General features: G+C 41.4%; 2 protein-coding genes across 2 annotated transcripts; both read right to left on the reverse strand.

The window, feature by feature from the left end:
* Positions 1-5,661: 5,661 nt before the first annotated feature.
* Positions 5,662-12,713, reverse strand: nkain1 (sodium/potassium transporting ATPase interacting 1). The gene is made up of 8 exons (XM_071500247.1): positions 12,616-12,713; positions 11,881-12,270; positions 10,889-11,026; positions 10,687-10,767; positions 9,482-9,679; positions 9,244-9,304; positions 8,130-8,211; positions 5,662-7,690 (listed from the first exon to the last, which is right to left on the reverse strand). The coding sequence occupies exons 2-8, from the start codon at positions 11,932-11,934 to the stop codon at positions 7,681-7,683; spliced, it is 624 nt and encodes a 207-aa protein (XP_071356348.1). The 5' UTR covers positions 11,935-12,270; positions 12,616-12,713; the 3' UTR covers positions 5,662-7,680.
* Positions 12,714-14,727: 2,014 nt separating this feature from the next.
* Positions 14,728-20,606, reverse strand: snrnp40 (small nuclear ribonucleoprotein 40 (U5)). The gene is made up of 10 exons (XM_071500245.1): positions 20,376-20,606; positions 19,299-19,428; positions 19,076-19,169; positions 18,469-18,634; positions 18,118-18,240; positions 16,648-16,768; positions 16,483-16,565; positions 16,009-16,070; positions 15,220-15,323; positions 14,728-14,935 (listed from the first exon to the last, which is right to left on the reverse strand). Exons 1-10 carry the CDS (start codon positions 20,484-20,486, stop codon positions 14,886-14,888), a joined length of 1,044 nt encoding a protein of 347 aa, XP_071356346.1. The 5' UTR covers positions 20,487-20,606; the 3' UTR covers positions 14,728-14,885.
* Position 20,607: the final 1 nt, after the last annotated feature.

A 20,607-nucleotide genomic window follows, 5' to 3' on the forward strand; every position in this document is an offset into this window, starting at 1 on the left:
GTAATGTGGATACAGTAGATCATGGCTGCCCTTTAAATAAATCTATGGTAATGACATGTAAATTTATAGGACAGGCGTATAAACATACCTTTATGGTTCAGTCATACTGGATTAAACAGCCTGAAGTGCAGCCTATAAAAAACGCACATAAGGTCATACTCATATGTTATTTTTATACTCACCTAAAAGTTGAAGATATATAGATATATAGACCTTTTTTTCTGTATTGTTCAGTTTTAATGTTATTTGTTTTATTATGTTTAGTTTGTTGCTGCATGGCAGAAAAATGTGCTACCACTATTTTAGTTTGTAGCGTGGCAGAAACAGCATACTGTTGTGTTTAAGCACTCAGACAGATTGTTATAGTGAAAATAATAATAGTTGCACCCATAGGTGTGATGGTGTTATCAATAATACCAGTATCAATGGCAGTAGCAGCACCAATGATAATAATAATAACTAGAACTGCAAGCAGTAATGAACGGGGTCCAAGCCTCCTATGCAGGTCATCCCCTGCGCCCCCTGGGCTCTGACAAAGGGCTGTACTTGTCACTGTAATGGGAAGTGCATTGTAACTGGTAAAGGTCAACTGTGGTATGAATTGGTTTTGTTGGAATAAGTCCCGCCAACTTTGTCCAATCATCACCAAACTTTATGCCTGCAGTCGGGAATCGCACAACTCCATGCATACCAAATTTCGTACAAATCCAAGCAACTGTCACAACATGTAATTTTTCTGGCACCCCCTATTGTCCGATTTGTGCCAAATTTGGAAGAGAGACTGTGAATGACCTTCCAAAGGAGTATGTAAAGTTTCATGTTGACAGCATTTTCTTGGACAAAGATTTGCAACAATATGTGTTTTTAGGTCATTAAAATTTAGTTTTGGCCCATAACTTTTATTTTATAGTGCAAAAATTATTTTGATAACTTTTAATCAGGAGATATTACGTGCACATTTTCAGGCAGATCAGGCTTAAACTGTAGGAAGAGTTCAAAAAAGTAACTTTTGCATAAGAAGTGACTTGGTAAAAAAAATAAATGGAGGAAGTGGGCGTGGCCTATATCGTATTATTACATACCACCAAAAATGTGGGAGTTATATGGAAAAATGCTTTCACCTTGATTATGGCGCCCCGTGGTGGCACACAGATGTAGTTTTGGTCACGTAAGGTCTCCGTACCAGTCTACAGGTAACCTATGAATTTCATGGCCCTCAGATTAATATTTTACGTTAATTAAATAGTTTGTATTTTGTTCTGTAATAAACCCAGCCCACTTTGACCAATCATAACCCCCTTTGGTGCATGGGCTCAGGAATGGTCTTAGAACCTACCCACCAAATTTTGTAGAAATCGGTGCACCCATTTATGAGATATAAACTTTCCACATTCGTAGCAAAATGCGGTTTATATCCTCACAGTCCCCAGCCAATGACATGTTTGTAATTTGGTGCTAATAGGGCTACGCTTGGGCAAGATATGAAACAATTTGTATTTTGATATGCAAATGGTCAAATCTTGAAATCGCAAAATTCTTTTGATAACTTTAGATCAGGTAGGTCTGAAGATTATACATGGCAAGTTTCAAACAGCCTCCCCGGCAGAACATTACCCTGACCAGGAACGTTCAGAAAACTCTTCAGGGTTCAGGGTAGTATATAGTGTCTGTTCTGGTGTCTGTGGTTGCAGCTGTAGTTTCAGAGTATCCAAACAAGTATAATCAGTTGCAATTTGTTTATTTAAATTAATAAATTAAGTGAACATCAATTTATGTTCACTTCTCCCATCAGTTTAAACCAGCAGTTCAAACACTTAAGATGCCACAGAAAAAAAAAAAAAACAACTCATGACTATAAATTGTGAACCATTCTGATTTATCTCAGACACAGTTACAAATTTGGTCACACTTGCCTTTGCAATGTTTTTCTTCAAAAAATACATGTAAAAGTCTATTACTGGGCTTCTCCAACAGGGGACAAAAATTACAATATGACATAATCAACATGGATAATTTAAAAACTCTGCGATTGAAAACATGCTTTGTCCGCTGAGGCCTCACTCACGAGCAAATGTATATTTTTCCCTCCCCACCCAGCAGAGGGTAGTGTGCCTGTAGCTACAGTAATCCCAGTGGAGACGTGCACTGTCACCTGGAATCTTTGTACGTTTCGGGGTTAACACGAATTAAATATATGTTCCACCCATAGTATGATGCAAACTGAAATTAATGTTATGTTTTACAGTCTGTCATGACACCAAAATTGTTAAAAGTAAGACATCAAGACAAATACAAACTCTTTATTCAAAACATTCAAACAGTTCCTCGAACTACCTGGTGGGAACGTTCTCTAAACGTGTTTTTCGGTCATGGTAGTGTTTTAATTTTGCTGTGTACAGTTTTGGTAGCCTCGGTGAAGGAAAATAGTTTTAAAGTCATACTTACAGTTGTTTTCAGGAATTTCAGTCATGGCTAACGTTAACTAAACTTACCTCCTCACTTTTAGCGGAGAAAAAAATAAAATAATAATAATAATCACAAGAATAAAAACAAAATTCGCTGCTTGGTGATATGACATGCGGTAGTACGATATAAATGTATGGGGAGAGAAAGAGAGAAAAGAAGTGCTTAGTGCATCATGGAAGAACCCCCAGCTGCCTAGGCCTGTAGTAGCATAACTAAGGGATGGTTCACCTGAGCTAGCCTTAACTATAAGCTTAATGAAAGAGGACAGTTTTAACCCTAATCTTATATGTAGAGAGGGTGTGTGCCACCCAAATTGGGAGCTGGTTCCACAGGAGAGGAGCCTGATAGCTGAACGCTCTGCCTCCTATTCTACTCTTAGAAACTCTGGGAACCACAATTAGACCTGAATTTTGAAAGTGGAGTGTTGTGTTTGGATAATAGGATACTATGATATCTTTAAGATATGATGGTGCCTTACCATTAACAGCTTTGCAGTTGAGCAGGAGAATTTTTAATTCTACTCTGGATGGTATAGGGGAACAATGCAGTGAAGCCAACACAGAAGAGATATTGTCTGTTTTCCTAGTTCCTGTCAGTACTCACTCTGCAGCATTTTGAATCAGCTGGAGGCTTTTTACGCAGTTATCAGGACATCCTGAAAAAAAAGAATTACAGTAGGATGTTCCTAATTTTTGCAATATTGTGCAGGTGGCAGAAAGCTGTGAGACTTGTTTTTTTGCATGAAGTAAAGGATGTGTCCTGGTCAAAAATGACCCCAAGGTTTTTTACTGTAGCACTGGAGGCCATGGCAATGCCATCCAAAGTAATATATTATCAGATAATGTATTTCTGAGGTGTTTAGGGCCAAGTACCATACAATAAAACATTCATCCAGGCTTTTATGTCTGAAAGACATGCCTGATTAGTTACATCTAGCTTCATTGAGAAATAGCATCTGCATAGCAATTCAAATGTATGTGGTGCTTCCTAATAATATTACCTACGGGAAACATATATTGGATGAAAAGTATGGGTCCTAGGACAGAACCCTGTGGAACTCCATGATTAACTTTTGTATAACATGTTGCACTCATTGTTTCCATGAACAAACAGGAATCTGACAAGTATGACTGAAACCAGCCTAGTGCAGCTCCTTTAATCCTAATATATATAATATAACTGGTTTGCAACTTTTCTGAGGATTTTGAAAGTAAAGAGGACGTTGGATTTAGCTCTGTAATTGCCTAAAATATCTGGATCAAGAGTACGATTTTCAAGTAGAGGTTTAATTAATACACCCATAAAAACTTGTGGTACATAACCTGTTAATGAAGTTGAGCAGATCTAATATAGAGATATTGATTAAAGGCAAAACATCTTTGAACAGCCTTATTGGAATAGGGTCTGGAGGACAAGTTGATGGTTCAGATGAAGAAACTGAAGTTAGCTCAGAGAGATCTGTGGTAGAGAAGCAGTGTAAATATAAATCAGGTGTTACACTTGATTCTGAGGACTCTGTACTGGATAATACATCCGTGTCAGTTATAGGAAGGAGGTGGTGAAAGCTCATGAAGTCATTACCACTGATGGTTAAAGGAAATGATGGCTATATAGAGCTATACCTGAACAGAAACCTGGGGTTGTTCTTGTTTTCTATTAACAATGAATAATAGGAGGTTCTGGTATTATGGAGGGTTCTTTGTATGTTAATATTCTGTCTTTCCAAGCCTTGTCAAATTCTTCTAGATTGGTGGAACACCACTTCCTTTCAGTTTTTTGTGAAGTTCGCTTTAGAGCACATGTTTGTGAATTGTACCATTAAGCCGGCCTTCTCTGACTCACTACCTTCTTTTTCAAAGTGGCAACAGTGTCAAGTGTTGTACACAGTGAGCCTGCAGCACTATCAACATCATCAACCTGTGTGGGTGTGAAGTTGAGATAGCAATCCTCCATTGTATTGTCAATTCTTTGCAAATACAAATTTGCTTAGAGCATTATCAGATAGACACCTACTGTAATGGAAAATTAATGAAAACAGCCAGACAAAAGGAAAATATATATTTTTTTAAATAAAATATTCTTAAATGCTCAGTTCCTATGCCATATGTTAGAACAAGATCAAGTGTGTGATTAAAACAGTGAGTGGGTTCATTCACATGTTGAGAGAAGCCAGTTCAGTCTAATAGTGAGTTAAATGCAGAACTGAGGCTGTCAGTACAATCAACATCAACATCATGAATGTTGAAATCACCCACTACAATTACTTTATCTGTGCTAAGAACTAACTAAAGATTAAAAGTTTGGCATAAAAAGAGTTGGGGGAAATATGGACAATATAAAGTAACTAATACAACAATTTCTTATGTTTTCCATCTTGAGTGTGAAGGACTAAGAGTAAGACTTTCCAATAAGTTATGACAACTTTAGAGTTGATAAATAAGCTGAGGTGAAAAGTCCCTCTGACCCCTCCATCTCGGCCTGTACTCCGAGGGATGAGAAAATTAATATAAGTAGTGGGTGTTCATTCTTTTACATATATTCTTCCTGCTGCAACCAGGTTTCAGTAAGACATGGTAGATTAATGTGATGATCAGTTATCAGATGAGACTGATCTAATATCTTATAGTTCACATTTGTCTTTTTTTGGTTTTCTTACAGCAGTTGTGTTCATTTTTATTAGGTTTTCATGTATAATCCCTCCTCTGTTTACTTTTGATTCAATAAATGTAGGTGGTCGGGGAGCAGACAGTTTCTGTGGGGTTTATGGCAGGTGACAGAAGTGCAGAGAAGCGTAAGACTGCAACTCTGCCTCCTGGTCTCAACTCTGCGTTGCCATGTTTTATAATTTCTAAAATTATGAATAACAAAATAATAAGTCACTTTATGAATAACACATTGCTATACCTTTGTCATGGTGGATGATCTATGAAATTATTTTGGCAATCAACTCTGAAGTGTAGAATATCAACTCAATACCATTAAAATGAACTGAACATAAAGGGTCACAAATAGGTCCCTGCATGACTATCATAGTGTTATTTTTGTAATGTTGTCTATAAAGTGTATCACATTGTTTTCACAAATCAAATTCTCATTGTATAATATCAGATCACCAGAGTGCATCATTTGTATAATCTACTAATCTGGCAAAAATGTAATTCTGTGCCTCATAATCCCAATATTAATGTAATGTAATCAAAATGAGGAATGAAAGCACTCAATTTATTAAACATGAAGTCACTCTCAGTGAGACAAATGTGTGTCTACAGATGACAACAGAAGTCATATTTAATGTAGAAAGTGTATTTTTATTATTTCAAACTCCCGATAAGGTCTTCACCTCATACCTGTCCCCCTCCTTCCCTCTTCCTGTCTCCCATTCGAGCTACAAAAACTACTCAGATCATGTCACCGTGCCATGACATATTTTCCTCTCCTTTATTGCCACGCTCCAATGGAGCTCAGCGAATGAGCTGCAGGGGTGTATGTAGTTAGTGAGCAATATGATGGGGAGAATTAGCCGCAGATGGGTTAAAAATTGGCAGCATGAGAATATCCAAAAAGAGAGAACCAGAGAAAGAGGTATGAAGAAAAACTTTGATGTGTACCCATCTTCCCCAGTCCCACCCACCCCCTAATGCAACCCCCCTTTTCTAAATGAACCAACAAAACAATCATTGGCTGGTTATTTACATGCACAGTATCCCCAATGCCCCCCCTCCCCACCCCCCATAGACACACTAATGCCTGATCCCAAAGCCATCTGCATCCCTAATGAACAGCAACATGTACAATAGGCTGAAATTCCTGAAAAACTAAATATTCTAGCACTGGACATTTGGCTGGAGTCTTGTAGTGTCCCAGATATTTAAGGGACAAGTGTGGCAATACTCTTTATTTTTCTTATTGCCAACAAATCCAATGAAAAGGCCAAAATCCGCAATAAACTGATCTTACAACTGAGAAAGTAGTCCAAAACTATTAAAAAACACATCACTGAGCCACACTGTTGCACTGAGTGGTCCTTCATTACAGTGCAGTTGGGTTCTCATTTTCAGAAGATCCCACATACACCGTTCTGCTGATGTAAATACTCACTAGAGGACCACATCCGCAGCTGAAAATGATCTTCAACAAATCCACTATTTACTGTTGTTTAAGTGGTATTGCTTAAAACTGCAGTGCTCAGATGTTTTAGGAAATTATTTACTCAGTACATTATTTATTTATTTATTTTAACTAAAGTATATTTCTGTGACTTTTTTAAAAAGATTTATGTCTCCAGGAGCAAATGGGTTTTAGGCTGAGAGACACACAAACTGCTAAAGCTGGAACACATTGAGAGGCTGACAAAAGCATGGTTTTGGTCATTTCATGGGATTTTTTTTTACAATAATAAAATATGTAAAATATTGCCATCCTGACCCTTTAAGCAGTTCACCCTTTCCAATCCACCAGCTCTGCTTTATTACCTCAGCAGGCCTTGGCTGTAAGATAAAATGCTTGAATGTTAACAGTGATTTTAACGGCACAGGGAGAGGGAAAGATGGCTTTGGGAACGGGAATCATAAGACTGCTCTAGTTTGACATCACCACATTCTAAAACGACAACAGGTACGAGCCGTGCCTCTTTTTATTACGAGACCCCACCCACATCCCCACCCCCACCCCCACACACTCACGCACACACACACACACACACACACACAAACACCCCAAAACACAAAACTTATGACGGCACTGAGTGGCAAGAGTCCAGGGTGCAACCACAAAGCACCATCTAGTCCTGTGGCGTTACACAGTCACACACACATTACACACACACACACTTGTGGGAGTGTTGAGAGCTGGCAGTTTAGTGAAGTGTGTCCCCGGTGATTTGACAGAGGTGTCCCCAGCTCTTGTTCTTAGTATCTCCCCTCCCCTGCCTTCTGCTTCTCCTTCATCTTATCACACCACCTGGCATGCTGGCTCTTCCCTGAGCTCTGTACATTCTAATCAGGGCTGAATCTCTCATTCTCACTCACACACACACACACACACACACACACACACACACACACACACACACGTAGACGTCTGTCCCTCTGGGTGGGGTTAAGTCCATTCCTCGGGTAAACTGTGACACACAGAGTGAGTGTAATCAGGGCGACCGCCGATTTCCAACCACAGTGACGCCGTCAGGGTTTGGCCTGAAGGGGGCGCTACCATCAATTAACCAGCCCTGGGATGCAGAGGGGAAGAGATCAAAGGGGGATTCAAATTGTCAGACATCAATGTTATAGTTTACTGCACTTTGATATAACTGCATGAAAGGGGCAGTCCAACAATTTCACACATGAAGTTTAGTTTCTTGTTTTTGTACTACTCAGCCTGTGAAAACAGTTTGTAAAAGGTATGACAGAAAAGCTGTGTTACAAAGTGGGGGTGTGGGATTTAAATGAACTGAGCATTTATGTAAATGTTGGGTTCAGTGTTTCTGGAGCTTGACCCAAAGTAGGGGCTAAAAGTCTCAGCAGTTTCAGCAATAACTTTGACCATTTTTTATTTGCTGTCTCTTGTGAATCTCCCAACTTCATTAACTTACTGGAGTGCCACGCCCCCAACATTAGGATCATAAAGAAGGAGCAGGAGTAATGGAGAAAGATATATTTGTAACTCACGTGTAAAGAGGCTGCAGTTGCAGATGAGAGGACTTCTGAGGAGGCTGGTAGCCGTAAGAGTCAAAACCACCAATGAAATCAACTTCAGAAGGAGAGAGGAAGAGAAGAGATGACATCATCCCATCAATTATTGTTTTTACAAAGTGCTGTATTTCAAGATCAGATGGTATCATAATGCTTTCGTACACCTTTATAACATCATATTTCGCACTGCCTCTATGTCATGGATACATTGTTCTAATCTTTCTCAATCGATTCGCAGCAACAAACTTATGTGGTGCCAGCTGAATAAGAAAATAGTCCTTGATGTGTGGCAAGATCTAACATTTTATTTTTTACCTGCAGTTTGTATAGTTGCAAGTCTTTCTTTTTTAAATGAAGGGATGAACAATACAATACATACAATCTATACAATCTAATAACAACAAATAAATCGACAATACAATAAACTGATGCAAGTATTAATTAGTTAGAAAAATCAACAGGCTGAAATACTGGCCATTATTAGCTGATTACAGATATATTTGTGTTGCAAATATACATAGTTACATAGTCTGTCAATCAGACAGCACTGAAGGTTGTATTTTTCAACTATATGTCCCTTTGTGTTATGTTATGACACGCATTTAATCCTGACTCAGCGTCCTGTTAAGGCATCACTGACACAGCGTGCCTTTGCTTTCGCAGGAAATCAAACTCATAGTGTCATATTGTTACTATGGGATTTAATTTCCTCCGCTGAGTGAGAGTAAAACACTCACGAGGGGCGCATGAGGAGAGGAGCCATTCAGACACACAGATGGCACACCCAAGCTGACAGTCAAGCACTGGCAAGCAGACAGACGGACACTCTGACGATGGGACTATTCCTGCTGACATCTCTAATACTCCCCACAGATGGAGCGCTAAGATCACCCAGAGGGAATCCTCTGCGGTGATATCGTTCAACATGACTCAGACAGGAGGAAACTACGAGCTAATAGTGCTCACATTCAAAGCCATGGATCGCTATCACAAAAACCCTCTCCACAGTATAACAAAAGTTAACCTAATTAGCTGAGTAAGGTGGTAGAAGAGGATAAACAAGATTTCACAAAAGACAAAAAGCACTCACAGCTGTCCTCGTCATCCTGGAAGACTTTGCTCACGTAGCAGGCGTATACGAAGCCAAAGAGCTGTTAGAGAGGAGACGGCCAGAAATAAGATGACTCTTGTTGCAAAATTATGTTTTTTACAGTGTTCATAAAATGTTAGTTGTGCGTTTGTGTGTGTGATACTGTAATAAAGCCAAATGGATGGAACAGAAAGAGATTGTATGGTTATTTGTACGAGTGTGCATGTCAGATACGTACAGCCAACAGTATCTGAATGGCTGAACTCAACACCTCGATGTACTGGTAATCAAGGAGACACCCGGAGACAGTGATGACATGGTGGTCATCAGGGGCCATGTGAGAGTCTGGCACTGCCGTTACCAGGCAACCAGGACCATGCTCCATCCACCACGAACGATGGAGGGATGTGTTGAACGTCATGAGAAAGTCCCTGTCCTGTGACACACACAAACATTCACATGTTCATAACAGAAGGGCTACAACTGATGATTATTCTCATTGCTAATTGTTTTTACAGTTTTTTTCATATGAATTTACTTGATCATTTTACATCTTTTGAATTTTCTAAATGTCACATTTAGAGTAAACTGTAACAGAATGTGGAGTGTGCAGACTGTGACAAGGAGCTGCAAATTAGGGCCACAAATTTTTTATCATTAATTTATCTGCCAATTATTTTCTTGAGAAAATCATTTTAAAAAAATGTCCCAAAATAGTTAAACATGTCCATCCACCTAGAGTTCAAGATGATGTCCACAGATATTAGGTATTATAGAGGCCCAAGAAAAACAGAAAATATTCACATTTTCAACAGGGAGAAGGGAGGATGTAACCAGATCATTTTTGGCATTGTTTCCTAAAAATGACTTTAGAAGTGCGATATGTAAGTTTTCTATGTGATTTCTTGCGAGGAGCGGGTGGTGGTGATGCTCGGTTACCAAGAGGTTCACCCATTTATACATGATAATACAAGAGGTTATAATACACCCTCTGAGCAGCGGCTCTTATTCATGGACAGACTGGACACTACTCGGTCCCGGAAAGTGACAAGACTGACTGGCTGGACTAGCTGATAGGCGAATCTTCAGAAGAATAAAAAGGGTGATAGAAAAAGAAGCGAAACCAGAGCAACACCGGTGTTGCTTTCTACCACTGGAGAGAGATCTTGGCAAGGTTTGATGCTGAACTTCCAATGTTTCTTCTAGACTTGTAAGTAAAAATCTGTTTATGCTAACAATGGCTACGCAGCAATAGTAAAACTTACAAACGGCCAAAGATTTTGGGAACCAGCAACTGTAATAATTAACACAACTGTTACACATTTTCTTTTGACCAAGTAATTAATCATTCCAGCACTAATGAAGAGAGGGTTTCTAATGAGAGCGAATGTGTAGGTTGTAAGGCACCACACACAACCACAAGTATAAACACAAAGACCTTACCTGAGACAGGTTTCCAACCTCCAGGTAGAAACAGATGATGAAGGAGTTCCAACCCACCCAAAGGACCAGCCATACTGCATACTGGCAAGCAGACACAGAGATCAGCTTCTGTATTAAACTAACTACACACACGGGCTCAAGCTTTATCGGTTCAAAGTACAGAGGAGCTGTGGCCTCATCTGAAGGTGAGGGGCGTACTCACAAAGATGAGGTATCTGAAGCGAAACTGCACCGTGCCAAACATGCCCAGGATGACGGCCATAATGTGCAGGAAGTTGGCCAGGATGGGAGCCCACTGGTAACCCAGAAAATCAAACACCTGCCTCTGGAGGGCTGCCACCTAGGGGGGGGGGGGGGGGGGGGGGGGGGTCACATAAACACACACACATTAGAGGTAAGCCACATACATACAAACACTCACAAATGAGGATATATGCAAATAAACACCAAAAAACGCAACACACTAGAAATCACACACATAGCGACAGGGACACACATACATACACAGGTCTGCCGCAGTTGTTTCCATGGTAACTGCCTGGAGCACCAGCCAGTCCAGTGACTGTAAAAGAGAAGCACCCCCTAAAAGCTCCCCCAAACTAATGAGAATCTATGGGCCGAATCCCCCTGCTACACAACAACTCATCAGCCTGGCAAACAATGGCTGAAACAACCGGCCCTGACACTGCTGCTGCCCGTGCCTACATCATGCTCACTACAGGAATAGATATCACTGTCTCATATTACACACTTATTACATTTTATAGGACTAGTCTCAAGCTATTTGTGGGCACGAGAAACAGCTAACTTTAACTCCAGAATGGAGACCAGATGGTGAACAGGGCCTCCTTGTCCCTCTTGTGCTTAACACTCACATGGTTTTGCCAGAATGGGACTATCACCCCTCTCTCTACAGACACGCAGACCACCCTGACACCAAAGCGCCCCCCTGCCCTGCTCCCTCTGCTTCAAAGACACACACACACACCCTCGCCTGTAATGTGGCATGGCACCCCAGCAGCTGCAGCTCAAAACCTTTTCAGTGTGACTGTACAGAGAGGCTGGACCAAAATGTCTGATTACAATGTACGAGTCTGTAGCACGCTGCTCTAATTATATCTTCATGGTGAGTGAGTGGAGAGGCAGCTTTGGATGCACACACACACAAACACACACACACATATACACACTCACCAACTGCAGTGAACATATCACCAGCAGCGTGCATCTGCCGTCGCACTTCCCCATCTTGGAGGGCTCAGGACGCGGCTTGGAGCCGCGGAGGCTCCGGGGGAATGACGGGTCCCCGGTCAGATCCAGACTGCCTGTCCGTCTCAGTTCACACCATTCCCGGCTGAATAGACCTGCCCAAGGCCGCCGCCTCCTCCTGCAACGCTGGTGGGGCGCCTCCACTCACAGTGAGTGACCCATCTCGGCCGCTGGTTTTGTCGGTAAATACAAGTCGCTGGTGGTTTTCAGGAAGGAGAGAGGAGATGGGACAGGGGAGGAGGTGGGGGCGTCCACTTCACGCCGGCCCGCTGCGGTCCGACCACCACCACCACCACCGAATCACCTCGGCCACACCTTCCGGAGCGGGGACACACAAAGGCACAAAGAGAGACAGAAAGCTGTCACAATGTGCCCCAGGCTTCAGACAGAAATGAGCATCATATGATACCGGATCACACGGGGGCGGAGGGGAGGAGGGGACCGACCCGCAGCGCTACTACGGCTAACGTTGGGCTACATGCAGCCCGCTCCGGACACAAAGCAGCCCGTTGTGACTCACGGTTTTCTCGGAGCGGAGGAGTCCTCCCCTCCTCCTCCTCCTCCTCCTCCTCCTCCTCCTCCTCCTCACCCCGTCGTCCCGATCTTCTCCTCCCCGAGCTGTTCGGGGAAAGAAGTCAGTTAACGGGCAGATCTGCTCACCGGTACCGGGGTCTGGGCTCTGGGTTCCTTCGCTCCGTCCAGCCGCGTCTTTTGTCAACAATCGGTGCCGGGGCGGGCGCAGGAGGAGCCGGGGGGGGAGAGGAGGGGGGGGGGGGGCTCTCCGTCACCGCGACCCCCTCGAGGAGGAGCCGCATGGATTCTGCAGACCCGCGTGCGTGCGTGCGCGCGGCCGAGCGGCAGCCCCGCGAGGCAGCACAAAGACACGAGGAGCCTCAGACAACCGAGCAGCACCGGGGCCGTCACCGTGGAGACACCGGGGACGCACCGGGGACGCAGGCCGAGGAGAGAGCACCGGCCCCGGGGCTGCGCGGCTCCACAGCCCGCGGTTATTCAGAGCGGAAAAACCCAATTAACGGCCATGTTTGATCCCAGCTCCTCACCACGGGCGGTGCGACAGCGAGCCGCACATGAGTCAAGTGAAGAAGTAAAGAAATAAAGTAAAGAAGTAAAGTAAAGAAGTAAAATAAAGAAGTAAAGTCAGTTTCTACTGATGAAAAGGCAGGTAATCACCGCAAAGCTAATGGCGAGGACATGTGACAATCAATGGAGAATAAAAGTTTACTGCAACAAACCTTATGGGTCCTACTTTGTTTTGACTCATTAACTTATAACTGCACCATAACTAAACTATAACTCTTGTAAATTCTGATCTGTCTATTTGTACTTTATTTATTGAATTTTGTTCAGTTTGAACTAAGTAAGTCACATGTCAGTAATTCTTTATAGTGCTGAGTAAACTGAGCTGATTCATTGATGCAGAGGCCAATTCAAGGGTTGAAGAAAACTCAGCTACCTGCATTTAAAGAGAAAAAACAAGGTAGAGGGCAAAAAGAATACAGGTACAGATATTTTCAGGGTGTTTTCAGTAAAATGCAGTAAATTGAGTGTGGTAATTAAGTAATAGTGGATTCTTAACAATGGCTCCATCCCTTAAAATGTTAAATTATCAGTTTAGTTCATCCAATTACTGTTGAACAAGAGGAAATCCTTTTTGGAGCAAAACAGATAAACACAATTAAACATTAAACAACAATACAAGTAATAAGATATTCATGGTGTGTTAACTATACTCTATTGATTAGAAGTTTGTTTATCACCCAAGTTTGAGTAGAAGTTTATTAGAAAACAACAACAAATGAAGGATAAGATAAAGTGTGGGAAGATATAAATGACCAGGTTTGGTGGGGAACACAGAGGCAGTTTATGATATAATTAAAATGAGTACATGTGTTTCACTTGGAAATAAATCAAAATATTAACTTTAACTCATATTCCTTCAGAGGTCCACATCTCTGTCCAAAAAGAGGATGTCAAATTGCTGAGGGAGTGGATAGTCCAGACTGATTACAACTGATTTTGCTTCAGCACAATGCAACAAAGGAAGACTTCTGCTCACCAGTCATTTTACAGCCAACCCTGACTATTTCATTTTAAACTGATTCCTGTTCTCCATCCATCCATCCATTAGCAATAGGGCTTAGCCTTTTAGGGTGGCGGAGGGGCTGGAGCCAATCCCAGCTGACATTGGGCAAGGGCGGGGTACACCCTTGACAGGTCACCGGTCTATCCTGACTTCTGTTTTGCACATTTAAATTCCCATATGGCCAAATAACTAAGAGGGTCAGAACACAACGTGACATATTGCCTCTGTGGTCAAATCAAAGTGAGTTAACCTGTAAGAGGCATTCCTTATACTGCTGCTTATTTTAAAATCTTGAATGGACTTTTAAAAAATGTTCCTGTACATCTTCTTTCTAAACCACTCTCTCTAAAAGTAAATGGTTAATGCCACCATTCGAAAATGTAACGCTTTTCCTTGAAAACAGATGAATTGTACAAAACAACTTGTGTCTTTACATAACCAGATCACAGTGTTCAGTACTCAGCTTTAGTGGATAAAACCAGCAGCAGGTTACATGTAAAACTATTATCAACCCAGGAAAGCATCATAGTGACAAAAGACTCTGACACAATTTTTACAGAATATTGAAGTTTATTAAAAAGAAACAAATCAGAATTTTTAAAAAAAACCAACTCATTGTAAAGGTTGTTGTGACTGAGCATAACAAACTTCAAACACATGTCCTGAGGTTGTTCTGAGACAAGCTGAAGCACATGAAATTACAGAGACTCCTATTTCCACTGCCAAACACCACCCATTCACTTCCAAAGCAGGACACACACACACACACACACACACACACACACACACACACACGCACTCATCCAAGTTTACACACATAAACACCCTACTGAATTTCTCCCATGTACAGCCGTTTATCACTGGAGCCAGACAGCACTGTGTGGAGAGAAAAAGATGATTAAATACTTATTGTTAGTCATGTTTTTGTAACCAAGCTTGAGGTGAGCAAAACACTCATGCCAAATGAAATCTCACAGATAGAAGGTCTAGGAAAAACTACATGAACATGAAAATGATCTTCCCTCCAGTGTGTCTTTCAAGTTTAAAAAAAAAAAAACAAAAAAACAAACCTGTTCCTCCAGTCTTAACATATCTCTGCTCCCTTCTCCTAACATGTATCACAGCTTGTAATCTGAGACTGAAGCAGTTGTTCGACTCACCTATAGGCTCCTCTGGGTGGAAGGCCACTTCATTGACAGAGCCAGCATGGCCCGGCAGCTTGTACAGGATTCTACGTGATGTCGTGTCCCAAATATACACAAATCTATTAACAAAGAAAATGACAAGAGTGACTCCTGATGCGAGTCAACACAAAGCCGAGAAGTGTGAAAGAGAAAGTTTTTTGTATTTATTTTCTTTGTGTTATGGTGTGTGGGGTTTAAGAAAACTTGAGAGCCCAAGTAAAGCCAGAACGTAAATATCCAACCCTGGAACATAACCTCACTTAGGGATGATTTTTTAAAACTTTTTCTTTTAAAAATCATTGTTCATTTAATATTTATGTTTTAAGCTGCATTTAAAACACCATTTCCCACAAGCCTTGGACCTTTGTTGGTTTCAAGTCGTAGAGTGGCCACAAGCACTTGAGATGTGGCTGTACTAACAGCAGGACAGAGAGGGCCAAAGAGCGTAGACATTAGAGACAGCAGAGATTACAGATTTCAGAGAGATTACAAATTACAGTTAATCAATTCATTGTTTTTTTGTTGTCACATTTATTTGTTTGTTATCCTCATTTATCTTAGGATACGGAAAAAAGGTTCACTTCTTCAGAAAGACAGATGAAAGAGGAGCTAGTGGAACCAGAGGACTAGCCCAGAGGTGACATCAGGACAGTGATTCTTTACAATCAGTGTGACAACAGGAATTTCCCTAGACCTGATAATAAAGTATACCTTGACCCCTAGCTAGTGTGTGTGTGTGTGTGTGTGTGTGTGTTTTCCTCTCACCTGTCAGCTGAGCCTGCAGCTATCTTACTGCCATCTGTAGACCAGGAGCATCTCAGCAAATTCTGAATGACAGCAACATATGTGAGACACTGCATCAGCAACAACCATTCTACATGTGAGCTACTTTGACCATCATTAGATGAAAGATGGGATTTCCTTTATTTATTAGCTGCTAGGCACTTATGTACAAAGTTATAGATTGCATCAGTTCACAGGATAAAAGTGCTGTTTATTGCATGTCAGAGAGAGCGACATGTTTTGATGCCTTTTAAGAAAAAGGGAATGTTTTGTCTCTCTCGTGAAGAAAACTCTGCTGAGTGGTAAAATTAATTTGCCCCTTGCTGTATTGTCTAATGCAATCTGTTACTCTGGGCATGTTCAACAGTGGAAGGTAGCACTGTAACAAACCTTTAAGTCCAAGCACACTACATGTACCCTGGAGCACAAAGAGCTCTGGAAAGTTATTCATGTTACCTTTTCAAAGTTGTGGACATTGCCCTGGAAAATCTTCACACATCTCTCCTTGGGTGCGAATGGTCGAACATCCCAAATGCGCACTACACAGAGACACAGTTCCATGAATGATCCAGCAAGTGTTATGGCCTGAGCAAAAAGGCATTTCTTATACACATGTCCTACCTGTGTTGTCCATGGAGTTTGAGAGAAGGTATGATCCCTCGGAGCTCAGTGCGAGTCCAGTTACAGAGTCACCATGGCCGTGCATATTGTAGATCAGCTTATTCTGCCTCAGGTCCCACACCTGCTCAACATGAACAACAGCTCCTGACAGTGTTTTTACAAAAGGAAATGTACAGGCCTATACGTACGGAGCAAAGAGTACGCTTGAGCTGATGTGTCCATGGTAGATACTAATCCATATTCAGAGGACAAAAACCAGTCAGCTAGAAAAAAATCAGACAGGAGCCTGCAGCAGGGTTTGTAGCCAAAAGAAGCTAACAGAAAGAGGCACAAAAACACAGTGATTCTTGAACCTCATTATAAAAGATGCGAGAGCGAAACAAAGGAAGCAGTGAATTGACTATTTTTATGGGCTTAGCAGCACCTGAGGGAGGCAGCTTCGCAGCACACTGACAATAACCTAAATGCTGCATTTCAGCAAATTATTTAAAATGCTGTGCTTTTCATCAACTACAGATTGAAGTCTGCAGCTTTTTAATTACCTATTTTTAATAAGATACACAGCATACTGAGCGACCCAACTCGTCCCCCTCACCAGATGTTTGAGTTAAGCCGCAGGGCAGAACACTGCAGAAGACCTAAAGCTGAAAGATTTAAGTGATTCTTTGTTTATGTTACCTGTTATCACTGAACTGCAAGCTGCAACATTAGTCCGACACTGATGTCTGTAATGATCTAGTTGATCTTGAACACTATGATAGTAACATTTAACTTTTTGAAAAATGTACTTTTATGGTCATAACCTGGGTATTTTATGGATTAGACGAGGGGCCTTTTTTTGGTCAGTGAGGATGGGTAGAGGCACCCATGGACAGCTTCTTCTGGTATTATTCCTTTTATGGTTTATCGCTGTACATTTACTTTTTAATTACTACTTTTGTATATTTTTAATATAAAATGACCAAACAAATGTTCTTGGATAATAAAGTTAAATTTCATTTGAGTAGATTGTGGTTCCCGGTCTGCCAAATGGTCACACATGGTAATGTATGCACCTAAAACACATATGGACAAGCATTATATATTAATGCTAATCACTTACAGTAACTATTTGCTCTTCTGGAGGAAATACTAGTTTAATAGGCTGCATCATTTCTAATTCAGGTTGGGTGATAAACAGAAAAAACTAACTAACTATGGGAGTAAATGTCTGACGTCACTTTACCCATATTGATTTATGTGTATGATATAGGGCAAAAGCTTTTCTCAGGTGCTTTTATTGTTGGGGGTAAACATATAATTGAGTTTTAGTTAGTGTATTATAGCACTTATAGTATGTATATGTGTTTCAGTTAGAAGCTAATCTGAATTTCTCCTCTCAGTTTTTGTTATCATTTTTACTGCACATGGCATGAACGTACAACTTTCTGTGTTGTTTCCAGGTTTTCCGCAAACACTGAAATCCAGTACCTTGATGTCGTTGTCGATTCCTCCTGACAGGATCTGGTCACTGGTGTCATTAAAGGTGACAGCCAGCACCTGATAGGTGTTCTGGAAAGTGTGGATAGCCCCCTTCTTACGGACGTCCCACAGCTACCATTAAGACAAACACATACAGAGAAAGACATTAACAAAGGTACCATCAGACCATGAGACCATAACAGCTCCCCAAATTTAGGATCAGGTCTATAATTGTGACCCAAGCCTGCGACCAGTGTGCTGGAGTTAAACAAACACTAGAACCCAGTAATAGAATACATTTCCAACTAAATGTTGTTCAGTCTCTAAACAGGTCACTTAATTGGCAGCTGAAAATCTCACCTTTACTGTCCCATCATCGCTGCCGGTGCAGACAAGCTGCGGCCCTCTGCGGGCCGGGTAGCAGGTGTTAACAAAGGAGGTGTGGCCCTTCAGACGCTTGATCCTCTCACCTGTTTCACTGTCCCACACACCTACAGTCTTGTCTGTGCTGGCTGAAAACAGCACACTGAAATACACAGCAAGAAAACACAGGTGGTCAAGAACACAAAATCTTGGCTAGTTTCAGACACACACAGTTGTAATTTTCTCATCCCCAAAACCAAATCAAAAAATTAATACGTGCCTACACAGGTGGGCGCACAACACACATACACTCTGCCTGTTACATACAAGCAGAGGTTCACAAGACAGCCTCAGAAGGTCGGAGCATTCTTTGTGGTGTGTTGTGATGCATAACATTACCATGTGTCATGAATGTCACTTGGACACAAATGAGGCTCTGCAGAGAAGCACTCTTTCTTCCTACCTGGTAAATCTGCCACAGTATTTCCCTTTCATCGCTTGGACTAAATTTGTCCTACCACAATTTCATGGTGCTAATTATTTTGGTTGGAGTTTCATCCAGAGTGTACCAATGTCATTCTACTTCATGGATGATCGTTCATACCTGCCATCTGTGTTGTAGTGCAGCTCCATCACTGCTCCACTATGGCCCTTCAGAGTGGCATAATTTTCACAATCTCCATACACATTCCACAGCACTACAGCAAAGAAACACAGAGTGCAACAATTTAGTCGCAGTTACAGGGGGTATGAATAAGTTTCAACAAGGATGTGTGAACTGCAGGGTTTTCTGGTTGCTTGGAGTAATTTAATTGTTAATAACTTACATATGAGTCTGTCAAATCCTGAGGAGGCCAGCGTGGCTCCGTTGGGGTGAAACTTGCAGCAGTAGACCTCGCCCTCGTGGCCAGACATCAGCATGATGGGAGCCTGCAGACTGGAGCTTCGCGGGGGGCCCTGCAGGAAATACACCAGGGGTCAAATATAGCGACTGTGTGACTGAGGTTAGGGCTGGATGAATTGTAAAATAGATATATGCTGTAGAGCAATGACAATATGACAATATGAATCTTTAGGCATTACAGTTTAACAGACCAATGCTAAATTATCCATTATCCAATATTATTATGAGTATCAGCATACAACTTTCTGATTTACTTGAGTGGGAAAGTTTCACCTCTATTGCAGCTTCTAAACAAATGAGTGACTGAATTTCAAGACATTGTTCTTGGCTTTAGGAAACAGTTTGTTTGTTTCAATTCATGCTACTATTTTGACAAAAAAATACAATTCTGTGGCATGTTAAAGAGACAAATAATAACTGATAACTACAGAAAATAATCAACAGATTAAACTATAATGACAAGAATCGTCAGTTGCTGCCCAGAAGTGACATGTACAAGCCAAAGCCACAGGATCCAAAGTTAGCATAAAAATGAATGAAAGGCTCTCTAAAATAGTTTAAACACAACTGAATATTGTAGCCTAGGAAGGTAGGATTTATTCAAAGTGTTTTATTCGACTGCATTTGTTTTTTTCGCTAGGTGTCCCTAATAAACTGGCAATTGAGTGTACATAACAATATCTATAGCCATTATTTAAGTTTAAGATCCAGTTGGTATTCATCATAGTAGGTTGCAAATTACATTTCCAAGTACTGTATAAGCCACTGTAGGAGAAATCTGGAAGTGGATTAAACGTATCATATGCTGCTTTTGAGTCTATGTTACTGTTCCCGGTTATAGCTGGAAACATAGCCTAGTTTATTCAGATAAAAATAATAGCACAGTTAGTGTGCTTCAGGAGACGGTGCGCAATTAATAATAACAGAGTATTTGTTTTGGTCGCCTTTCACAGGTTTCTTGCAGTACGTCCCTGCTCAAACAAGGCTAGTCTTTCCGTACCATCGCCACGAGTTGCTGGGACTGAGCCGCCGCCACCAGCTCCGTCCGCGGCCGCTTCACGGCGGCAGGGACCACCGCCATGTCCGCCACTCTCTTCTTAGGTTCAATCATCCCGATATAGAGGACAAGAAACTGTGAAAACTTTGATTTTTAAAGGTTCAAATTTACTAAAAAATTAACGGACGACTTTCATAGAGGGACGTCCAGCGGAGTAACACCAACGAAGAACAGA

Source organism: Trachinotus anak, unplaced genomic scaffold (assembly GCF_046630095.1).
Source record: "Trachinotus anak isolate AG129_WGS33_773 ecotype Australia unplaced genomic scaffold, CSIRO_AGI_Tana_v1 ptg000016l, whole genome shotgun sequence".
In the NCBI taxonomy this organism is placed as follows: Eukaryota; Metazoa; Chordata; class Actinopteri; order Carangiformes; family Carangidae; genus Trachinotus; species Trachinotus anak.